Here is a 20881-nt window from a genome sequence, read left to right on the forward strand (position 1 = left end):
GCTTTTGAAGAGCCCTTTGCAAACTGCTCAAGATTACGAATAGCATTTAATAAACATTGCACTTGTCTATACAAGTTTTTGTTCCATGGTTTCATCTATAATGTGTATCTTTTAGGACTGTAATAAAAGCTAAAATGGTTGTTATCTCCAACACATTTAGGTATGAAGAATTCTACACGCAGTATTGTAAATGATATGGGAAAAGTGCAGAGAGCCTTTATTTTATAACACTGCAGCATGAATCAGTGTCGCTGCTTGCAGTTGCAGAGGCTAGGACTGCACATGCGCATTAAGGGGAGTCCCGAGTCAGTGAAAACCCCTTAGCGCCCCCGTACTTTAAGGTTTAAGAGCTCGAGCGCCCGGCCACCTTGACCCACGTGTTTGTCACCCGACAGCCTGAAATACTCTGGAATCCACTTGCGACAGTCATTCGTGTCGACAGCTGCGCTGCCCCAAGTTCAACTTGAGGCTCGGTCTCACACTCATGTTATGTAGTTGTTTTGTTTACTAGTCATTTTTGTATTCAACCGATTATGTTTAGTCTCAAATCTTCTCAACTGATAGTTACTAGATATCATATGATACCGCTAATTCCAATTTTTTTTTTTCATAATTATCATCACTTGCGTGACCATTTACAGCACAAAAATAAAGTTTGGTAAATATACAGTGAGAAAATTTGTGACCCAACAACAAATGCCACAGTTATCAAAACGAATTCACAAAAATTTAATTAATATAAATGACAAAGAAAATGAAATCACGGACAGCATGAGACCTAGCCTTATGTAACACTTGTTCCACAATGTAATAGAACGTACAGTTTTAATACCTTATTGCATGACTGTTCACATTGGCCGGAATGAACTTTACAAAGGTTCTGTTCCATTCAACCAAGCAATGTTCTTCTAAATTTGGTTATCAGCTAAACACAATCATTAAGAGGAAACACTAGCAATAAAACCCTTTTGAACTTTTATGATTGATCTGTGGACAGATTTGCAGGAACTTGGCATGTCATCTCATCCTGCACTTATGTATCAACTTTCTCAATGCTAGCACATTCTGTTATGCTAATAAAATTTCTGCCCATGCCAATACTCAAGTAAATTTTTGTATATTTATCAGAAATCAAAAATTTCTCAGCATTTTTTTTTAACAAAATGTGTCAAGCTCAATGTACTTTCTTACTTAAGTATGTACTAATGGCTCATGTGTTGTTATAAAAAGTTAATCTCTACAAACAGAATATGGAAAAATAAAAGTCCTATTTGAGCAGTGATTTGACCATTTTATCCAGGTTTGATATAAATGGAAAATTATATAAATTACTTTGCTTTGTTTTATCAGCAGCAATGTTAAAGGACACACACAAACAATTCAGAAAAACTGGGGAAGGAAATGATCATGGCTTCATAGGTACCACCCTAGTACTTGCCAGGAAAAATGTTAGGAAATTATGAAAACTTAAATAAGAAAGGCTGGGCCATGCTTCTTGATATACAAGTCCTATGTTTACCATTGTATCATTTATCTTGAAAAATGGGGTAAAAATGGGCTGAAAGACTTATAAATGCTTTTTTTTTAGTTAGGATAGAAAATGTAAAAAAAAAAAAAAAAAAACTATATAGTTGATGACCACACTGGAAACAACCAATAAGCGTGCATCATACATATTAAGCACTATAGTATGTTTTCATTAGATTACTGATACAGATATACAAAAAAGTCCATTACCTTTGGCCACTTGATGGGATTCTGGTAGCTTTGAGCCAATAGCTGTGCAACAGTGGGCTCTGAATAATCCATTGGCTCACACGCAGACTTAGCTCCAACCACAAAAGTGTCTATTTCTGCGAGTCGTGACAAAGGTTGAATAACTTCCAGATCTGGGAACTTGGCTTTCAATTCAGCTGCTTGCGAGCTGCACACCCCAACTTTACTTCTAATGGATGGGGCAGAATCCAGACTGCAACTATCCTTCTCGGAGAAAACATCACTTTCACATTTCACTTTCCTCTTCTCTGCACCACACACGCTTGCATCGGCAGCAAGCTGCACCTCGCACACATTGTTATCTTTGCTGTCATCACTGAAATGTTTTTCTTCGGTTCTTTCACTCGCACTGGTCTCGGTCGTGTTTAAAGTATCTACCTGCAGTTTTTCACTCCCACCTTCTTCTTCTTCTTCTTCCCTCCCTTTTCCCTTGTGGCCAAAGTCTTTCGTTTCGTTCACCTCTACATTACCAGTGGACTCAGTGCATTCACTTGCTTCTACATTCCCTAAAGATTCTGTTTCCATCTGGCTCTGGTTACATTCGGGAGGCACGGGAGAGCTCCCCTGGAAAATAGTGCCGTTCTTATCTTTAACTTCTTCTTCGGCTTGCACAGAGCTCTGCATGCTTTCACTCAGAGACTCTTCCGGTTTACTTTCCTTGGCAGAGTTGCTGCCCGAGTGTGCAGCAAGAGGGATGTCATCTTCACTCTGCTCTTCACCCACTGGTTGATTTGTGTCATCCGAATCTTCAGCATGGACCGGCAAGTTTTCCAGTATTTTCTTCAGAGAAAAATCAGCACAAGCTTCACCATCTGTAGGGTCTTTCTGACTCCTTGCAGGTTCTTCTTTAACACAGGGAACAAGAGAAATATCATCTGCAACATCTTTGCTAATGTCTTCTATTTCAAATGAACATTTCTCATTCTCAATAGGCTCTTTTTTCACCCCTATCTTCTCAATCTTTAATGTTCCTTCGCCTTTCTCAAGTTTAACAATTATCTCATTCTTTCCGGACTTCAAAATGTCTTCTGGCCTTTCAAATTTTATTTCCTCTTCCTGTTTGATGCTTTCTTTCTTGAAAATTCCTTGCTGATCTAAGGCAAGATGTTTTCTCAACACTTCAACAAAGGAAAGTTCAGGATCGTTCAAAATGAAGAAATCAGTTCTTCCCAAACCATGCCTGAAACAAAAATTTTTTTCTCAAATACTATCACTTATCCACAACACTTTTGCCTCTAGCATAAAAAATTCAACAGATGAAAACTACTTTTTAAAATATTTAATGGTTAACAGGTAAAAGAATTTCAGATCAGGGTACCATTTTTAGACTGAGACCGGGCATTTCTACATTATACTAACGTACAATTTATATAGTATACAAGAAAATTCTTAATTACTATATAGGGTCTTGACTATTACATACCAAACATTTTACAAATAAATGATAGTATGTAAATAGAGAGAGAGACAAAATTTAAGTATAATAAAGACTATGGTCATATCAGGTCAGATCTTGAAAATGCCATCTCAGATGTTATCAAAATGAGGAGGAACTAGTAATGGAACAAAATGCAAAATCTCGAGAATAGGCCCCCAGAACAAGTTGTAATGTTACAAGACCCTCCTCTCCACAGCTTAAATTTTTTTTTCTTCAGGAATTAATATAATATAATGTTTTATTCATTCAGGGGCATTGGCTGATTATATAGTTTCAAGGTTACAGTGAACTAGTTCTTATAATTGTTTTTTTATAGAAGAGCCATTTAACTACATACATATATTTTTAATGGTTCCAATTTTCCTTACTATGTTATTATAGGTGTAGATGCATTTTTTCAGTATGTTATTTACTTTCAATTTGGTTTTAATGTTTGTATTTTATGTTTGAAGTTATTCAGAAGTTTTAATAATTATTCTAAAACATTTGGCATTGAGTATATATAAAAAAAGGATGAGACAGGCACGCGACTCAATGGCGGCATGGCTTTTTCAGACTTTTTCCAGTATTGAGACTTTCTGGCAATTTCCGTATGTATTCTTATGAAGGGAAAGTTGAACTTGTGCATTTCCCAAACTGTTTATTATCTGATTAAAGAAAGAGAGAGAGACACTAAAGCAGGCACGGACTTCTTGAAGATTTCTGTTGTGAAATGTGGCGTGATTGGTTGCTTTGTAAAAGTTGTGTTGTGATTGGTCGGGAAGGTGATGCACCTGCCTCATCCCCTTGCAGTAGGCTGTGGCATCACTTTGCCTTTTTCTCTGCTTGATGTCGCCTGAATAAGTCGCATTTAGCAGTGGCTCAAGCCAAAATTAAATAATATGTGCTAAGTAACGAACTTCGCGGTTGTGGTCCGGACTGTGCCATTAATTAACCTCGTTTTGGACATATTTCTGAAGTGTTTATGAATGCTGCAAGTCAGATTGTTTTTTAGCTGGGCCAATCTGAGTTGTGACAAGGTTGAAAAGGAGTTTCCACCCACCCCTTCCATTAATTAGACTGGCTTTCAAAACCTCAAGAATAATATTACAATGAAATCATTAAAAATAATTTTTTGAAGATTTAAGACATCTTCAAAAGATGAGACAAATAATAAATCCACTGTTGTAAATTTTGCAACAAATATGCATGCATGCAATAACAATTTTAAAAAAAATACACACTGGACCTGAAATGTTTTAAATGGACATTTGAGACCCAAACTTTGTGTTATGATTAATGATGGGTTGAATCCCAATTTTCTCGAACCCTAATCCCAGATAGTAGCTCTCATATACCCTCGATTCAGAATCTAAATGTCAAGGGTCAAAAATAAACTTATGTACAACAGATGGAAAATATTAACCATTGTGTTGAAACATTTTATCCTTTAAATGGTTGTTTAACAAACCAAGTTTCCGAAATCAATATATAATGTAATTTTATTTACATAATTACATGCTAATATCCCTGCTGGGAATCAAACCCAGATTGCTTTGGAGTGAAGTGAGTGATCTGAACACCTTGGCTCCTATGTAGCGAATACACGTTTTCAAATACATTTGGTTTAAAAGAATAGGTAAATATCAAATGCCACCATACACAAGACTGCTTACTTTGCGACTCCGAGAAGGAGATCCTTGTCATGCTTGCCCGGAATCCACCAATCAGGTACATCAGGCGACGTCACACACAGCTGCAGTCTTTCATCCAAATTGGGGTGTGTGAGGATTTCCTCTCTTATTTTGTTTAAAAGCTCTATTCGCTCCAAGCACTTTCGAGCTTTTTCCTCACTTATTGGTTCTACAGGCAGGTCAATACATTCTGAAAACAATAATCAAGAAATGGTTTTATAAACTGATTGTACTTAGTGATGTGTTGGTTCTAAGTTTGAAAGATGTGTTAGTGGGTCACCTACAATACATACCCCCCATCATTGGTCTTTTATAGAAGTCAACTGTATTGTAACTGGGGAAAGTTGGAATATTAATATTTTGTATTGGGGAACATATTTACAATTCTCTGAGCTGTTTAAATTAACAAGAACCAGTGGAACTGAAGACTAAGAACCAGGACCGACACATCACTTCTTCAATTAAAGCCCTTTAGTCGTAACTAGTCACACCTGTTTGAGGTGGAAAATATCACTAATGGTTTTTCAACTCTTTTCAGGTATTTATTTTCAAACTTTAATTAATACAGGCACATTTATTCATTTATAATCTTATTTTATAGGATTAAGAAATATAAGAAGGAAAAAAAAGCACTTGGTGATGCATACTACCAAAACCTGTTTATTGCCGGCTGTTTTCGTCAAAACTTTCTTTAATGTTTGAGCATAATGAAAAATGAATAGTTTAAGTGATGATGAGTTGTATACCCATTACTGGGTGTCTTAAGCACAAGCAATGCCACAGTGATGACAGCTGTAACGCCCCTATAATTGCCCAAGGCAGGATGATTCCACGGTGATTTGCTATTGCCTTCCGTGGGATGAAGGTGAAAGGGACATCAGAAACACCCAATCCTAAACCCTCTCCTCAGTGGGAATCGAAACTGGGGCACCTTGGCCCACCAGCCAGACAATAGCTACAAATATAAAAAAATAATTTTTATTTTATTTTTATGTAGCCAGATTACAAACCTTCATCAATTGTCAGCTTCAGGCCACATGTCTTCTTGCACATTGCATAGAATGCTTTGTAGTACTCAGTCATGGTGTCGTCAAACTTTCTATCAAGACGAGAAATTGTACGGAACTTCGTCCAATCAAACCTTCCCTTTGTTCTGAAACAAACAAAAACAATGTGAACAAATGGTTCTCTGAGCTTCAATAACACTTAATTTAAAAAATAAACACAAATCATTCATACCTGTCATACTCCACACCAAACGAGGACACTGTTCTGTAGAAGTCTGCCTCCTCACGACGAGACCACTTTCTTTGATTTACTTCTAGCCTTTGTCTTTCACGTTCTCTTACAATTTGTTCTATCTTTTCTCTTCTTTCAATTTTCTACAATCAAAAAATACAAACCATTAAGAAACACTAAAAACAAGAGGAAGGAATCTTTGTGGAAGGTCAACACACACACAATTACCAGAGATGTGATATGAGAAAACCTACAACTCGAAAATAATAAAAGTTCTAATGTTGAGCTTCCACCATCTACAAAAATGAAGTGCAATTTTCTACAACGAAAATCTAATGTGCATTAAAAGGAAGGAAAAAGAATAATGACCAAACTGAAACAAACGTGAGAAAGAAGCTATAAGCTGATGCTGCAGTGCAATGACTCGCTTAAAGCAAATCAAAAGTTATAAAAAAAACATAGACAAAATACATTACCCACAAATACATGGCTAGCTGTTGCAAATCCCATCCTTGTGTGTTCAGAACATCTCTGATAACTGCATGCTGCTCAGCTTCTACCCCTTGCTATGAACATACACAGGTACAGTCTGTCACAACTACTGTGCAGCATACAACACTACAAGGCATTCAAGGCATTATATTAAAACATGGTTTCAAACACAACATTCCACTGCATTCCCAACCACATCCTGCCAGTGCTCACAGCTTACACACAACATCTAAACTTAACAGCAAACTTGGAGAAAACAACCCACCAATTTTTAAGTAGTACCGTGTAAAAGATTAAACAGACTGGATCGCATAACGGCACAACAGTAACAAAATAAAATCCACAAACTATAGGCACAGCATCGACATCTAATGGTCAGTAACATAAATTAGCACAGACCATGTTTTCCAGCATACATGACGAGAATTTTTTTAGCCAGTTTGAAGGGTCTAAAGCTTGTTTGGAGTCTAAATACATAAATACAGTGTGGCAGTTGTTTGGTGCTTTACTTCAGTATGCTTTAAAACTGATCCCAACTCTTTTTTATTTAACCGCTTGTTGACGAAGTGCAAGTTTCTGACTCTCCCCATTCTTTCATAACTTAACTGGAGAACTCTCATGACCCCCAACTCCCCCCCCCCCCCCCCAAGACGACCAAGAAGCATCACATCTAAGAAAAAGTAAATTTAGCTAAAACTTTCCATTAATAAAGAGCAGACCTCGTGTTGCAGTGTTGTCATATACACCGGAAAACTACGGTATCACTTAAGTCACTGGAAGATCACATAGCGCACTGCACAGAAATGCAAATCACACACACTGAATGGTAATGAATAAAAACTACATTATACAAACTAATGGTAATGACGTACACTACACAATACAAACTACAGCAGAGCTGTGGAATAAAGAATACAGCTAATGAGAGACCTACCACATCAACAGTGCGATGCAATGTTAAGTTAAAGGTTTTGGACGAGTGCCCTTTGTTTAAATTTGCACTATTATAAGTGAAATTAAGGCAGGGAAATGCTCAAACATTATTGATGACTGGTAGGACATAAGAGTACACTGGCACAATTCCATAGTTCCTCGCTTACTACATGCAATTGATACATGATTGTGCACTTGTCGCACACACATTCCAGTCCTACATGGACATAGATACATTCATACAATGTAAAAAGTATATAGTTTCATCTGCATTTTGTTTCTTCTATTTACTCTTCAGTTTACACAGATGTTAATTTTAGTAAAACTAGACTTTACAATTAATAAGTGAAAATTTAAAATAAATTATTAATTTGTATTGCTACTGTGTTGCAGAGCAACTCTGGTGATTATGTGTTGACCTTCACTATACAAATGACGTTAAAATAAGCAAAAGCTCTAAATTATACATTGATATTAGAGCACAGTGACAATGCAAATATACAATATAATGTTGAGGATTTTCAAACATGACTAAGATAGAACACCAAGGAAAAACTCAGTTTGGCTTTATCAGGTTTGAACATATTTTCCCAAAAAAAGACAGTTTCTGAAACCCCAGGAAAAACTAATATCTCCTGTACTGATGTCTGGCTGCATGATTGCAAGTCAAGAAAATACCTTCTCAAAACTGAGGATTAATAATTTGGTATGTTTGTGAAAAGCAGTATAGGGAAGATAGCTGGTAATATGGTAACAAAGTTTTTAACATATTCTCACAAGCATCGAGATGTGTACAACACACATCTTCCATCAAACAAAATTCTGGCAACCATGGAAAGCACTTGCAAAGCATGCACATTTAGTACACAATGTCTTTTCCAGTGCTTTGCCTATCCACATATCTACAAGCACTAACATTTTATGTACAAACACGCTGAATACAAAAATAAGACCACATACGTTTATATGGTGGTGAATTCACTTAACCAAACTTTAAATGTCATGGGGGGGAAAAAAGGATGTCAACTTTAGGAATTCTTATTGAAAATACTCAATGAGTAGGCAACTTTTCCAACAATAAGATCTGCAAAATGTTTGAGCTTTATGAAGTGCATTCTTCTTTATGAAAATTAAGAAATAATAATTGTAATAATAACAATATAAAATAAAGAGTTGCTGAATTTTATGATTCTAAAAGAGAAAGTTTATTTTAATATACCAGAGAAAAGATTGTGAATTAAAATAATAAAACAAAAACCTAATTAAAGATCAACTTTCAGTATCCTTTCGGCACACGATTGAATAAATCTGTCATGGCCCTGAAGTAGTAACAAAGTGAAAAATTAGAAAACTAATTAAGTGGTCACGAATCTATAATATAGTTATTTTTACCTTACATGCTGCCAACGTTAAATGACTGGGCGTGTGCCAGATAATTAACACTATCGTTGATACCCCGTTTGCCTGTGATTTTTAAAAAAAAACTTGTTCGGATAAGCATAGATGGCATATACCACCCCACACATTATCCCCTTCCTCCCACATCACCAAAATTTACTACCTGTACTAACTCTTTTTTTTTTTTAAAAAAAAAAGGACATATCTAACTCCATGCCCCACTTCATAATCAAACGAGAACACATTCTGAAGTGAATTAGTTAGTATCAAGTCTTTGTGAGAATAAATTTAACGTTCACGAAATACAAACACCGCCAGTTTTGTAGATATGTCGTCAGTTATATTTATAGAACTCATAGTAACACGAGAACACAAAAAATTTGCTCATTACTAAGGTTAGATATTTACACATCACTGGCGAAAACTGATAGAATTGCTCACCCTCCCCCCAAAAAAAGTAATGGAAAAAAAAAACCTTAAGTGATAATTAAACCAACAGAATTCAGTATCCGCACAGCCCTAACTGTTGGAACCAAAAATGGCATCTATAACCTTTAAGAAGCTCAAAGAACCCAGAGAGAAAAAAAAAAAGCATGCAAGCTAAAGTGTTCGCTACTAGCCCTCGTAGGTCACATGCAGAGATAAACATACTTTTGCCTTCTGGGCAAGCTTCATCTCCTCCTTCTTGAAATTGCGCTGGTAGCCGGCTATGACGCGCCTCAGCCGGGTGTTCAGGTCCACCATGGACGGCCAAGGGGCCCTGCTGGGGTCGTCGTCCTCCTTGGGGAACACCGAGTGCTGCTCCACGGATGAGCACGCCGACTCCGTCTGCTCCGGGGTGGGGACAGACTGCACGTCGGCACTCAGCTCCGCGCCGGCGGGCTCCTTCGTGGCCGGCGAGTCAGTGTCGCCCAGCGTCTCGTCGTCCTCCGTCATCTTGCTCATGTCGTCGTCGTTGCTGTCGGGGGAAACATCTGTCAACACTGTCTCCACACAGGTGCTTCTCAAACCCCTTATTGGATCATTGTATCCAGGGGCGCAACAACAGGGGGGGGGGGGGGGGGGGGTGCAAGGGTATTTTGCCCCCCCCCCCCCCCCCCCCCGAAACCTTGAATTGGGGGCAAACGGGGGCAAAGAAAGTGCCGTGTAATCAATTTTTAGATAATAAAACTGCTTAAATAGCACCATTTCCCACCCTGAAATACAAATTTTCCCGGGAGGACCCCCGGACCCCCCACTTCAATAGGGGGGATCGATGATTCTTTATAAAAAGTATATTGCCCCCCCCCCCCTCCCCCTGGAAATTTAGTTGTTGCACCCCTGATTGTATCCTATCCATAAATAGCTGAAATCACTACTTTTTTTCCCCGCACATTTTCCCCCTAGAGCCGGGCAGGACAAGGAATTTTGGTTCAGGAAAAATTTGAGTGGAATAAAACCATTTTCTGCCAGATGATACAAATTTAAAAAAAAAATTAAACTTTTTTTCTAAGGAAAAATGTCTTTTTGTATAGACACAAATTAACAATATTACAGTAATATAGGCAGGTAATTTTCCCGGATTGCAAAACACCACGAAACCAGACTAACCTTATTTAATTTTATGATAATCACAAAAAAGCCCAATTGGTAGAACAGTGACGAAATTAGATATTTTTTATATTTTTAACTGAAATTATAAAATAGTTTTAGTTATTTACAATGACCACGTACCCATTCAGCAATAATACAAACATATTTACATTGAATTTACAATCTATAATAGCACTTTTGTTTACATTTATGTTTGTTATGTCACTTTCGAGGCACAAGTCGCACCGCATTGTCTATAATGTCATGGATACTGTGTTCACTTTCTGTCCATAGAACAAGAGTTCCAGTGTTTTTGTTGATATAGTCAATGGTCAAAGCCCAATTTTATTCCCCCCCCCCCCCCCCCCCCCGATACTAGTACTCGATACAAAACATACACATTTAACTACGTCAAATTTAATCTTTTCGATTGTGGATGAGATTCATTTTGCGACAGTAACTAAACAACTTTGATTATATGGCGTATGTTTCAAAAGATGAATAAAGTGCTTGTTTAAGATTGTAAATGTGAATATTTGTTACGTCACCATTAATGGTATGAAGTTCAACTGCTAAAAATGAAGCATTTTTGATTGTATGAGTATCGAATCAGTTAGTGAGCAGTGTTTTATTTGGAATTAGTTTCTTAAGTTTGACACATGGACATTGCGCTACCGGAATAAAACAGAGAAACAGAAGAATCTAGTTTCCTGCCAGACGTTACAATAAAGTCACGTTCCCATTTTTAGGGAAAAACCAGAATTCAGCCCAGCTCTAAATTTTCAAAAACATTTTACCCATTGATATTTTTATACATACCTCTACATTTAAAATATTTAGGAACATGTGGAAATTGTTTTTTTTTTACGTATAGTATTTAGTAATTGTTATGTGAAATTAATACAAAATACATAAAATTTTTAACTATTATTTTTTTTTGGGTTAAAGTAAAAGGTCTTGAAACTGGCATTCAATGGTTCAGCACATTCTGTAATTCAGCACCAATCTAGCCACCCGCATTCAGATTTTTTTCTGGTGGATTCAGGCTGTTGATCTTGGCCGCCAGTTTTAAATACTGCCCTAACAGCAGTTTTATTTTGCTCAGAGTTACTACTGGTTTTCATTTCAGAACAGGGTTTCTTGTTTTCGCACAAGTGAGTCACTTTTCACATTTACACATTAGGTATCCCTGTTAAAACTATATTGATGTTCAATAAACCTGCAAAATCACTAATCCGGCATGACCATGGTCTCGAATATGCCAGATTAAAGACCGTTAACTCTATTCACAAAAAATCTTGCAGCACATCCCACAGAGGTTTCATGTCACAGTTTTCCACAGAATGAAAAATAAAACAACCTACATAAACCCAACTTAAGTCTATTACATTCCTAAGATCCATCACCTTCAGGAAATGTTCTACACAGAGGTAAATGAATGAAGAAAAGACAACCACAAAAACCTAATAATGTAACAATTCCTAAATCACAAACTATAGCTATTTGTGAACCTTCTAAAATACCTGAATAACCAATAATGAACCTTATACTTTTCAAATAAACCAATCTTTTACTAAGTTCACTCCAACAGAATACAGTAGTTAATGTATTTTCATTAGTCAAACAATATAAAAATAAAAATTGGTACCTAAACTTAAGTGTAAAATTATGAAACACTAAAAGTTATACAGTATCCTCTCGATTATCCAGGGTAATAACCGACAAGGGGTCTACGGATAACCGAAAAATAGGGTTAAAGCAATGTAAAAAAAACAAACTTTTTTATCCCGACTATCTAGACACACTGTAACACCTGTCCCTCAAAGTAACACCCTAATTTGTTCCAGTAAAACAAAGCACAAATCAAAAACAACGCTACTCACATACTTTTTTTCCATAACAGAGTATTTTAATTAAAATAATTCCTTTTTAAAATACACCAATCCTTCACTTAGCACAGTATTCAGACTGCGCGAATTCATTTAGTGTGATGTAATTTTACTGCCCCACTCTTGAATAGCAAGCCTGTAAATTTCAGTTAACATGAAATCACCACAGGTAAAAAAAAAAAAAATAATCAAGCATTAACTCTGCTTCAACTTGGTGAACAACAAATGTACCGTGGCATACAGTTGGCTATACGAATGGGGAAAGAGATGCGCGTGCAGGTCTGACTACGCTACAGGCTGTTGTACAAACACCAGCTATGGCAAGTTCAGTTGCAGCTATTGGGTGTTAAGGACCAAATGTTTTAACGTCTGCACATATGCCGCCGGGCCATAATGTTGTTGCCCGACCCCAGACCGGGCCGTGATGAACTTCAGTCTAGCCAGTGGCAGGGAACTCGAGAGCATAATGCACAATGTTCAAGTATTTCAGACTAAACTAGTAGTATTATGTCATGAGAATGTCACGAAGGTTAGTTATGTTGGTCGCACTTTAGTTTTGAGCAAGTTAACTGTGTGCACAATAGTATATACAGTCAAAACTCTATCGTTTTTCAGGGGACCAACAAAAAAATTTAATAGATGCGGACATTCAATAGATGTGGACTTCACTCTTAGATTTTGAAAAAACCCTCAAAATTAGTGTCAGAAATATATCAGTTACTTGTCATTAAAGTTTAATCAGTTGAAAAAAAATAAAAATGGAAGCATTTTTCTTAATTCAATTTACACTTGCAAAAAAAAACATACGCACAATAAACCTACATGGAAATTAAAGTCTTTTTCAATATCCTGAAGTCTGAAAAATGTTTACTCATGTCATCAAATGTAGAGCAGCACTGAAGAAGCCGATTTTGCCAATATTTAGTTGAATCGGCATTTCTGCCGACTTCCGATACGCTTGTTTAATTTTCGGCCAATATTACTGAAAAAACGAGAGAGACTGCCATAACCTAAAAATCCACGAGTACCCTTTTCACTTTTCGTAGTAGTACTGCATTCTTTCAGATCGCATTATTTCTTCGCAACATGTGGCAACCGTACATATAAAAATTTAACATGCTTTTTTTTTCCAACAATGTTCTTTAATTTTAGTATGTCATAAATAAATACATTACCATCACGGTAAATATACATCTCGGTTGTTACGGTAACTATAGTGCAAATGTGGTAGCTATCGTGCTTCTGTAGTATTATGGGATCTACAAAGAATCTTGAGTTCTTTTTATTTATTTATTTATTTATTTATTTATTTATTTGTATTTGTGACATGCCCACCAACAGCTAAAACACTTTTATGGTGGGCACGAAAAAAAAAAAACGAAAAAAAAAAAAAAAAAACTAAAATACAAAATACAGAAAACAAAAAAAAACTTATAACAACACAGAAACAGTTATGGTAATTATAATAATATAACAATTGGGTTTGTACTGTAGTTATGGTACATCATCCATATTTCTTCATAAGTTGTTGTTCATTTGTCTTTTCTTCATGTTTACGTGCTCCATTACTTGGCTGCAGATTTAAGGTGATTTTGACTACTTCTGTATACAATCATTAGTTTTTATGACGGTTTCTGTCTAAGAAATGGTTATTTCTGCAAAATCTTTATGGTTAAACGATCATTCTATTATAATTTATAGTGACGGGACCACATATTTTGTACGATCAATGCGGACAAAACGATAATTCGAACATCAATACAAGCAGACTTTTTTAACCTTAGTTGTATGGCAATTTTGCCGGGACCGTAGAAAGTATACGATAAACACGGACAATCGATACATGCGAGATCGATAGATAGAGGTTTGACTGTACTGTCTATCAAAAGTTAATATAAGTATAATGCTGTTGGTTGAACTAGCGGGAATATATTTGACATTAGATACCGGAACAGAAATGAAAAAAATGATTCACATGAAAGATATTGTTAAATGAATACGGTAATGTAAAAAATACTATGGCCTTACAGGATTGGTGTAGCCAAGCGGTGATACACGAAAAAGCACTTTTAATTATTGAATTTTACTTTAAATATTTATCACTGTGAACGCAAGATTTGCCAAACTATTAAATTGAACTATGCATAATGTGTAAATTAGGTTGGTTATAGTTTATATTTTATCTTTTCCTATGCAAATAGTTGAGATTTATTGTAGTTAAAACATAACTCTCCCTTTCTGCTAGGGCACAGTTGGAAGAGATGGAAAGGGTGGAGGAGGGAGGGGTAAACTGCTCTCTGTATCTACTGTTTCTATTCATAACTACTATCAAGTCCTAGATTCTTGTCAGAGTGATGGATAAAGATAGAGGTACAGATAGAGAGAGATATATATATTTATATATATTTTGTGACTTATGATATAAAAGAGCAGTGAATCAATTGCAGCTTTCAGGGAGGGTTGTGGGCATAACATAAGGCATAATTTAGACGTTTAATTTATTCATTCAATGGTATATTTAAAAATTGTAAGCATAATTCGGTGACATAGATATTTGTAGTTCCAATACTGCAGGCATATTTTACTTTTTTTTTTTTTTTTTACATTCATTAGATGCAGTGTTAAAGTATTTTAGTAGTTTCTTGAGTTAAAATAGTGATTTGTGAATATTTAACTAAGTTACACATGTGGCTAATTTCATCTGAGTGGTGCTCTACTCACTATTTCTGGCAATGTAGCATCTATTTTGTTCTAGCAAAAACCAAAACGAATAAAAAGTATAATTATATATATATATACACACACACACACATATATATATATATATATATATATATATATATATATACACACACACACACACACATATATATATATACGTACACACATACACACGTACCATAAAATTCCCATATTACACGGTACTGTTTACAATAAAATGATTTATGGTTCAATAGTTGCATCAGTGGTGCATGTGTAACTGGCCCTGGGATAGATAAACAATGAAAGTTAACTGTTTAAGTTGTTCAAGTTAAAAAAAAAATAAAATAAAAGAATGATGTTATATGACATAGCTAGTTTTGATTAATGATTTGCGAATCACATAATTTTGCTATGCATAATCCAATTCAGAATGCTGCACAGCCAAATCCATTGTTAAACTTCATACTTCCCACCCAGGTGTAGAAGTTTCAGTTACTCCTATTAGTACAGCAGTTTGGTTGAAGTAACTTTAGTACTGCTTTGGTTGACAAGAACTCCAAGTTACAGTTTGGAAGCAGAAGTCTTGGACTCTGCATAATCATTTCGCTGTCTGGTTTTACAGCAAAACTTGACCGAGAAAAACTTTGATAAACAGCTTGTGCGTACTTTTGTGCCGCCAAAGATATTTCAATTTGTACTTTGACATGTACTAAGGAAAAGGACAGAGTTGAGTCAACATAAACATGAAAACAAGTACATTTGATTAGGCCTTAATAAAATCAAAATTATAATTTTGTTTAATTTCATTAAAAGAATTAACTCAAAAATTAAGGTTTGTTGCAAGTATGATTTCTACACTCACATCACTCAAGCTCTTAAAATCTGCTTGTGCAGATATTTGCCAGAATAATTTTTATTTTTTTATTTAAAAAAAAAAAAACCTTTCAATTTTGAAATTACCCTCTCATTGAAAGGACCACACTGGAAAATGTTTTATGTATTGTGTTTCTGACAGGCCTATTCCACCAGCATTGACACATTTTATGTTTTATCTTGATTACTAACAAAATGTTTTAAAACCACAAGAATTAAGCACAAAGAAAACTGAGTCAAATTAAACCCTTTCAAGGCAATTTTTTCTGAATAAGCTATTTAATTCTCCATAGAATAATACTCATAGCTCGCAGAAAAACTTTATTACCATGTTTCTTTGATTAAAAACTCTGAAATCTGTCTCACACATACATAATTAACACGAAAGTATGAAATGTTGAGGTTACTCTGTGAACATATTTTTTAATTTTTGACACTATCTAATATAAATATATATATATATGCTGAAAATTTAATTTCTATATGAGGCCATTGTTCACCGTAACGGCAGTGTTCATGTACATTTGTGCTTTCCTTGATAAAAGGAGCGGTGTCTTCTTTCTGTAAAGAAGCTTTAATGGCCGAGATAATTTAAAATAAAAAGATAAAAGTAATACCTTGAACTTACGCAATAGGGAGGAACAAACAAGAAGAACAGTTAAGTCAAATTTGTGTAAGTCGAGGTACAATTTTGCATGTAAATAAATACAACAAATTATATTATTATGAATTGTAAAAACATAATCGATGTAGAAGGCTCATAAAATCTAACAAAGTTGTCAGACAGATCGAAGGTTCTTCTTCTCAGGCAAAATTTCATTGTAACAAACTAACAGTAGTGGATGGAGTGAAGAATCAAGTCTCACAAGACATTAAAATAAAAGACAAGCGAATGGACGAGAAGATTTAAAAAACACGTAACCATGGATTCGCGTAAGGCGGAATAGCTAAGTCGAGGTATTAATGTACCTTAGATACAAGATTGACTCACAATGCCAAAAGACTTCAAAATTAATTTTGAAATTACATACTGGTGTGGCCTAAAAGTGAAAAATTAAGTTTATTTCAGTCTTGTAAAATTTTGGATCCAGAAAAAACACTAATTATAAATAAAAATTCCAAATAATTTGCAGTTTGCTGGCCTAATGTTTTCTACGATTTTTTGGTCTAAGTTTATAGAGAACCAAACAGTGATAAAAAGAACAAGGTGTTTAACATAACTTTAAAAAAAATTTAATAAAGAACGTGATTACTTTTCAATTTTTTTAAAGAGTTTGAACTGCAGTAGACCATTATGTAAACAATAACATGTGTGCAACTAAGTTTATCACAGAAGATAAAATAACAAGCAGAGAGTTGCATACAACTTTCAGGCCATGTAACATCACTTTGTGTGTTTCTGTATGTACTTCAAAGATTAAGTTCATTGACTAATGTGTTTATAAGATGCCAAAATAACAAAATTGCTGTAATTTTATCCAGCTCTCGTATCATGTTGCAATTTACTGTGCATTTCTCTTTACAAGTAATACAAATTGTTATTCACAAAATGATGCGTTATTTCAGAAAACGAGCATGAATCTAGCAAATTACTGTCTCACAATGAGTACAAGAACAATACAAGTACAAACAATGATCAGTGGCAGTGTAACCCTAACCAACACCTAGCAGCAAGATGCAAGCTGTTTCATTCGCAAATGCATCCCGCCTGGTACCAAAACTCGTAGCTGGAAAAAAATGATACTTCCAATTCAAGACATACAATTATAGACAAGTGCCACACCCTTTCCCAGTCCATGCCACACCATTATAAAAAAAAATTGAAAAGCCTCACTTCTACACTATTTTCATCGCAGATGGCAGGTTCAACATGCACTAGAGACCGTAACACTGCACAACACTTTGTCCTTTGGTTGCAGTAACGTCAAAAATAAAACAAGACACACCCGCACCAAATCTCTTGCACCAGATAGGCCAAGGTTTCACTTTAAAAGTTTTTTTGGATACTAAAATGAATTGGAATGCTATTATTATATACATGTCTTAACATTTTTACTTGAATTTTAGCAATGTGTCAGATCAGCTGGAAATGTATAAACTCTCATAATAATACTCAATAAGTTGAAGCAAAAATAAAATAAAATAAAATTTGCAAACAGAAAAGAAGTGTCCAAATCTAAACACAGTGTGGTGCAACGTACATACTAGGAAAGTAGCCGTAAAGATAAACGATAAAAATGGGCCATGCACGCTATAACGCTATACTTACACTGTCATGTTATTGGCAAGCATCAGCATAGAGGAACCAACATCGGGGCCACAGCGTGCGAGGAAACAGAGTGCTGGATCGTTTCTCATAGCAGGGTAGCATTCATAGCCATGTTTGTAGGTACCCACCAAGAGACACCTATCTGCCTCAGTGTCCCACCAGGGAACTGGGGGCTGATCGCAATAGGGTGGGTATATCGGCAAGGCACTGTGAACATCAACATCCGCGAGGGAACACCCACGGGCGCCCGTCAGAGAGAAGTGCTACAACGCTGACAACAGGGTGTCGAGAATGTCCACAGTCACCTGTCCTACAGCTCTGCGCGTCAAAATCCTGTCATCCTATAGCATTCCAACATCCTGATTAAAATATAGTGATTTTAGGATAAAGATCAGATTTGATCCTAAAACAATTTAACTCTGAATATGAATATTTCTGTATAATGTAAGTAATACACCAATTCCAGAAACTTAACCAACCCAAGAAACCCTTTCCCATAATTAAATTTGATACATTAAGATCATTCCTTGTGACTGATCCATTCATCTGTCTTATCTATCTACACATCCTAATTCCTTCCTCAGGTACCAAAAGACTATCACTAAAAGAGCTGGTTTCACAATGTCTAGCCTGCCAATGGAAAGACTTAATTTTAGTAACCAAGCTATTATTTGAACATTCCAAACCCTCTATTTATGAATAAAATGATTTCACAAACATCAATGTGGTCCATGGTATTATTAATTTTCAATTTATTCTAAAGTAACTATAAATGGACAAGCTGTAATACCACATAGGGAATAACTTAGGTAGTTATACCACACATACATATTTACTTAAAAGACAAGCAAAAATCGCTATCTTGCCACAGATACTAAGAGATTTGTATTAAGGTTATCCTCCCAGAAAAGAGGACCGTCAATTTACTAAAATATGTTTTACTGTAGATCGCTTACAACAGCACTCTAAAGATACTATACCACTTGCCGATTGAATACCATTGACAAAAGGACAGGTGACGGTGGACGTAAAATTAGCAACAAATCACATTGTGTGTGTGTGTGTGTGTGCGTGCGAACAAGATGAAAGTCACAAATTAAAATTCCCAAAAGAATACCACGTGAGTGTAGGCATGAGCATGAACTCGGGATCATACAATGTTTCGGGACAGCGAAAAGTGTGCGGCAATACGTTTGGGATAGGGTGAGCACATGTTCACAGCAAAAGAATAAATAAAAATTAGGAACACTGACAAGCATAAAATCTCGGCGAAGCATAACGAACTGCAATGCCTTGAACAAAACTTAGCTCCATGTCATCATGCAAAACACAAAAGTGCTTCTCCATGTGTGCTCAATGTGGAAATAAACACAAGTTCTGGTCTCATATCATTAAACTTACAGAGAACACAAAAAAAAAAAATTAATTAACTAAATTTATTTTATCTCGTAAAATGGAAAATTTACATAACAAGCATGACCAGAACTTGCATTTTTTCATACTTATCACTGGAAGGGGTCTAAAATTAGCAAACACAAAACAACTAAGGCATTAGTTCACCAAGCAAACAATTTTTCACTTTTAAATAAACATGCATAATGGGTCTGTCATGACAATGCCATGCAATAATAAATTAAAAATTTAACTGCACTGTTATTCACGGAAATTAATTTTTTTTTTCAAATTCTATTTCATCAAAAGTAATAACTGTGGGGGAAAAAAAAATTAAAGACACTAAATTCTTTAGTTAATAGCAACACACACACAAGAAAATTACTATAATATAAAGACATCATAGTACTTTAACTTAACTTTCATAACATATATTTAGATATGAAACCACATTTAATATTTATTATAAGTAGGTTCCTGATTAGACAAATTATTTCAAAACCCAACTAAATTGAAACACACACTTCACGTAACAATTTCTGCTACCCATCTCTTTTTAGGTTAATCTTCAATGTCATTTCGAAACACACACAGAAATTTATTACATCTTTGTAGGCTAATGATATATATATATATATATATATATATATATATATATATATATATATATATATTTTTTTTTGACTTAGTAACCAAAATAATTTTTGTCCCATGCAGCAAATATGAAATATACCACTTTCACTTTGCATGCATAATATAAGCAAATGTAATTAAATTATAAGTAAAAATAAACAAATTTTGTAACTGGTTGACATACAAATTTGTATTCGCAAAGCTTTTCCTACCCCCATCAGAACTAAAAAGTACTTTGCGATAGGAAAATATATTTCTAATATTGGATTTGACTTTGCCAGAAAATTTTCTATTTGTTTTATTTGAAGCTACGGTTGTGATACAAAGCATGGCTTCTGATGTAAAGCTAGGCATTTGTTGTAAAACTGTAAATCACAGAAGCCTAAGATTTGCTCATTAAAAGATGTTTTTTTTCCACGTTGTATATGTTTTGCACAAACAAAGTTGGTTACTTAATATTAAATGATATTCAGGTTTGATTTAATGAATGTTTAATATTAATATTATGCATGGTTGAGTTAATAATTTTTATTGAACAGCAGACCTGCCAACATTCAAATTTAAAAAATCATGAGGTCCTCGATAAAAATTTTCAGGCCCA

The 20881-nt window shown here is 35.2% G+C and overlaps 1 protein-coding gene across 10 annotated transcripts in view; it reads right to left on the reverse strand.

The window, feature by feature from the left end:
* Window positions 1-20881, reverse strand: part of LOC134537773 (chromodomain-helicase-DNA-binding protein 7-like) — a 112115-nt gene that overhangs the window by 15659 nt on the left and 75575 nt on the right. For 5 of the 10 annotated variants that reach the window (XM_063378552.1, XM_063378553.1, XM_063378554.1 and 2 more), the window contains exons 26-32: window positions 18256-18462; window positions 9601-9907; window positions 6603-6692; window positions 6127-6269; window positions 5898-6040; window positions 4870-5077; window positions 1738-2956 (exon numbers count right to left, since the gene is read on the reverse strand). In XM_063378552.1, coding sequence (XP_063234622.1) covers window positions 1738-2956; window positions 4870-5077; window positions 5898-6040; window positions 6127-6269; window positions 6603-6692; window positions 9601-9907; window positions 18256-18462 — 2317 coding nt within the window. The remainder of the gene's footprint in view (window positions 1-1737; window positions 2957-4869; window positions 5078-5897; window positions 6041-6126; window positions 6270-6602; window positions 6693-9600; window positions 9908-18255; window positions 18463-20881) is intronic. The other 5 variants (XM_063378559.1, XM_063378557.1, XM_063378558.1 and 2 more) reach the window with 3 other exon arrangements.

The sequence above is a fragment of the Bacillus rossius genome, chromosome 12, assembly GCF_032445375.1.
Source record: "Bacillus rossius redtenbacheri isolate Brsri chromosome 12, Brsri_v3, whole genome shotgun sequence".
Classification (NCBI taxonomy): domain Eukaryota; kingdom Metazoa; phylum Arthropoda; class Insecta; order Phasmatodea; family Bacillidae; genus Bacillus; species Bacillus rossius.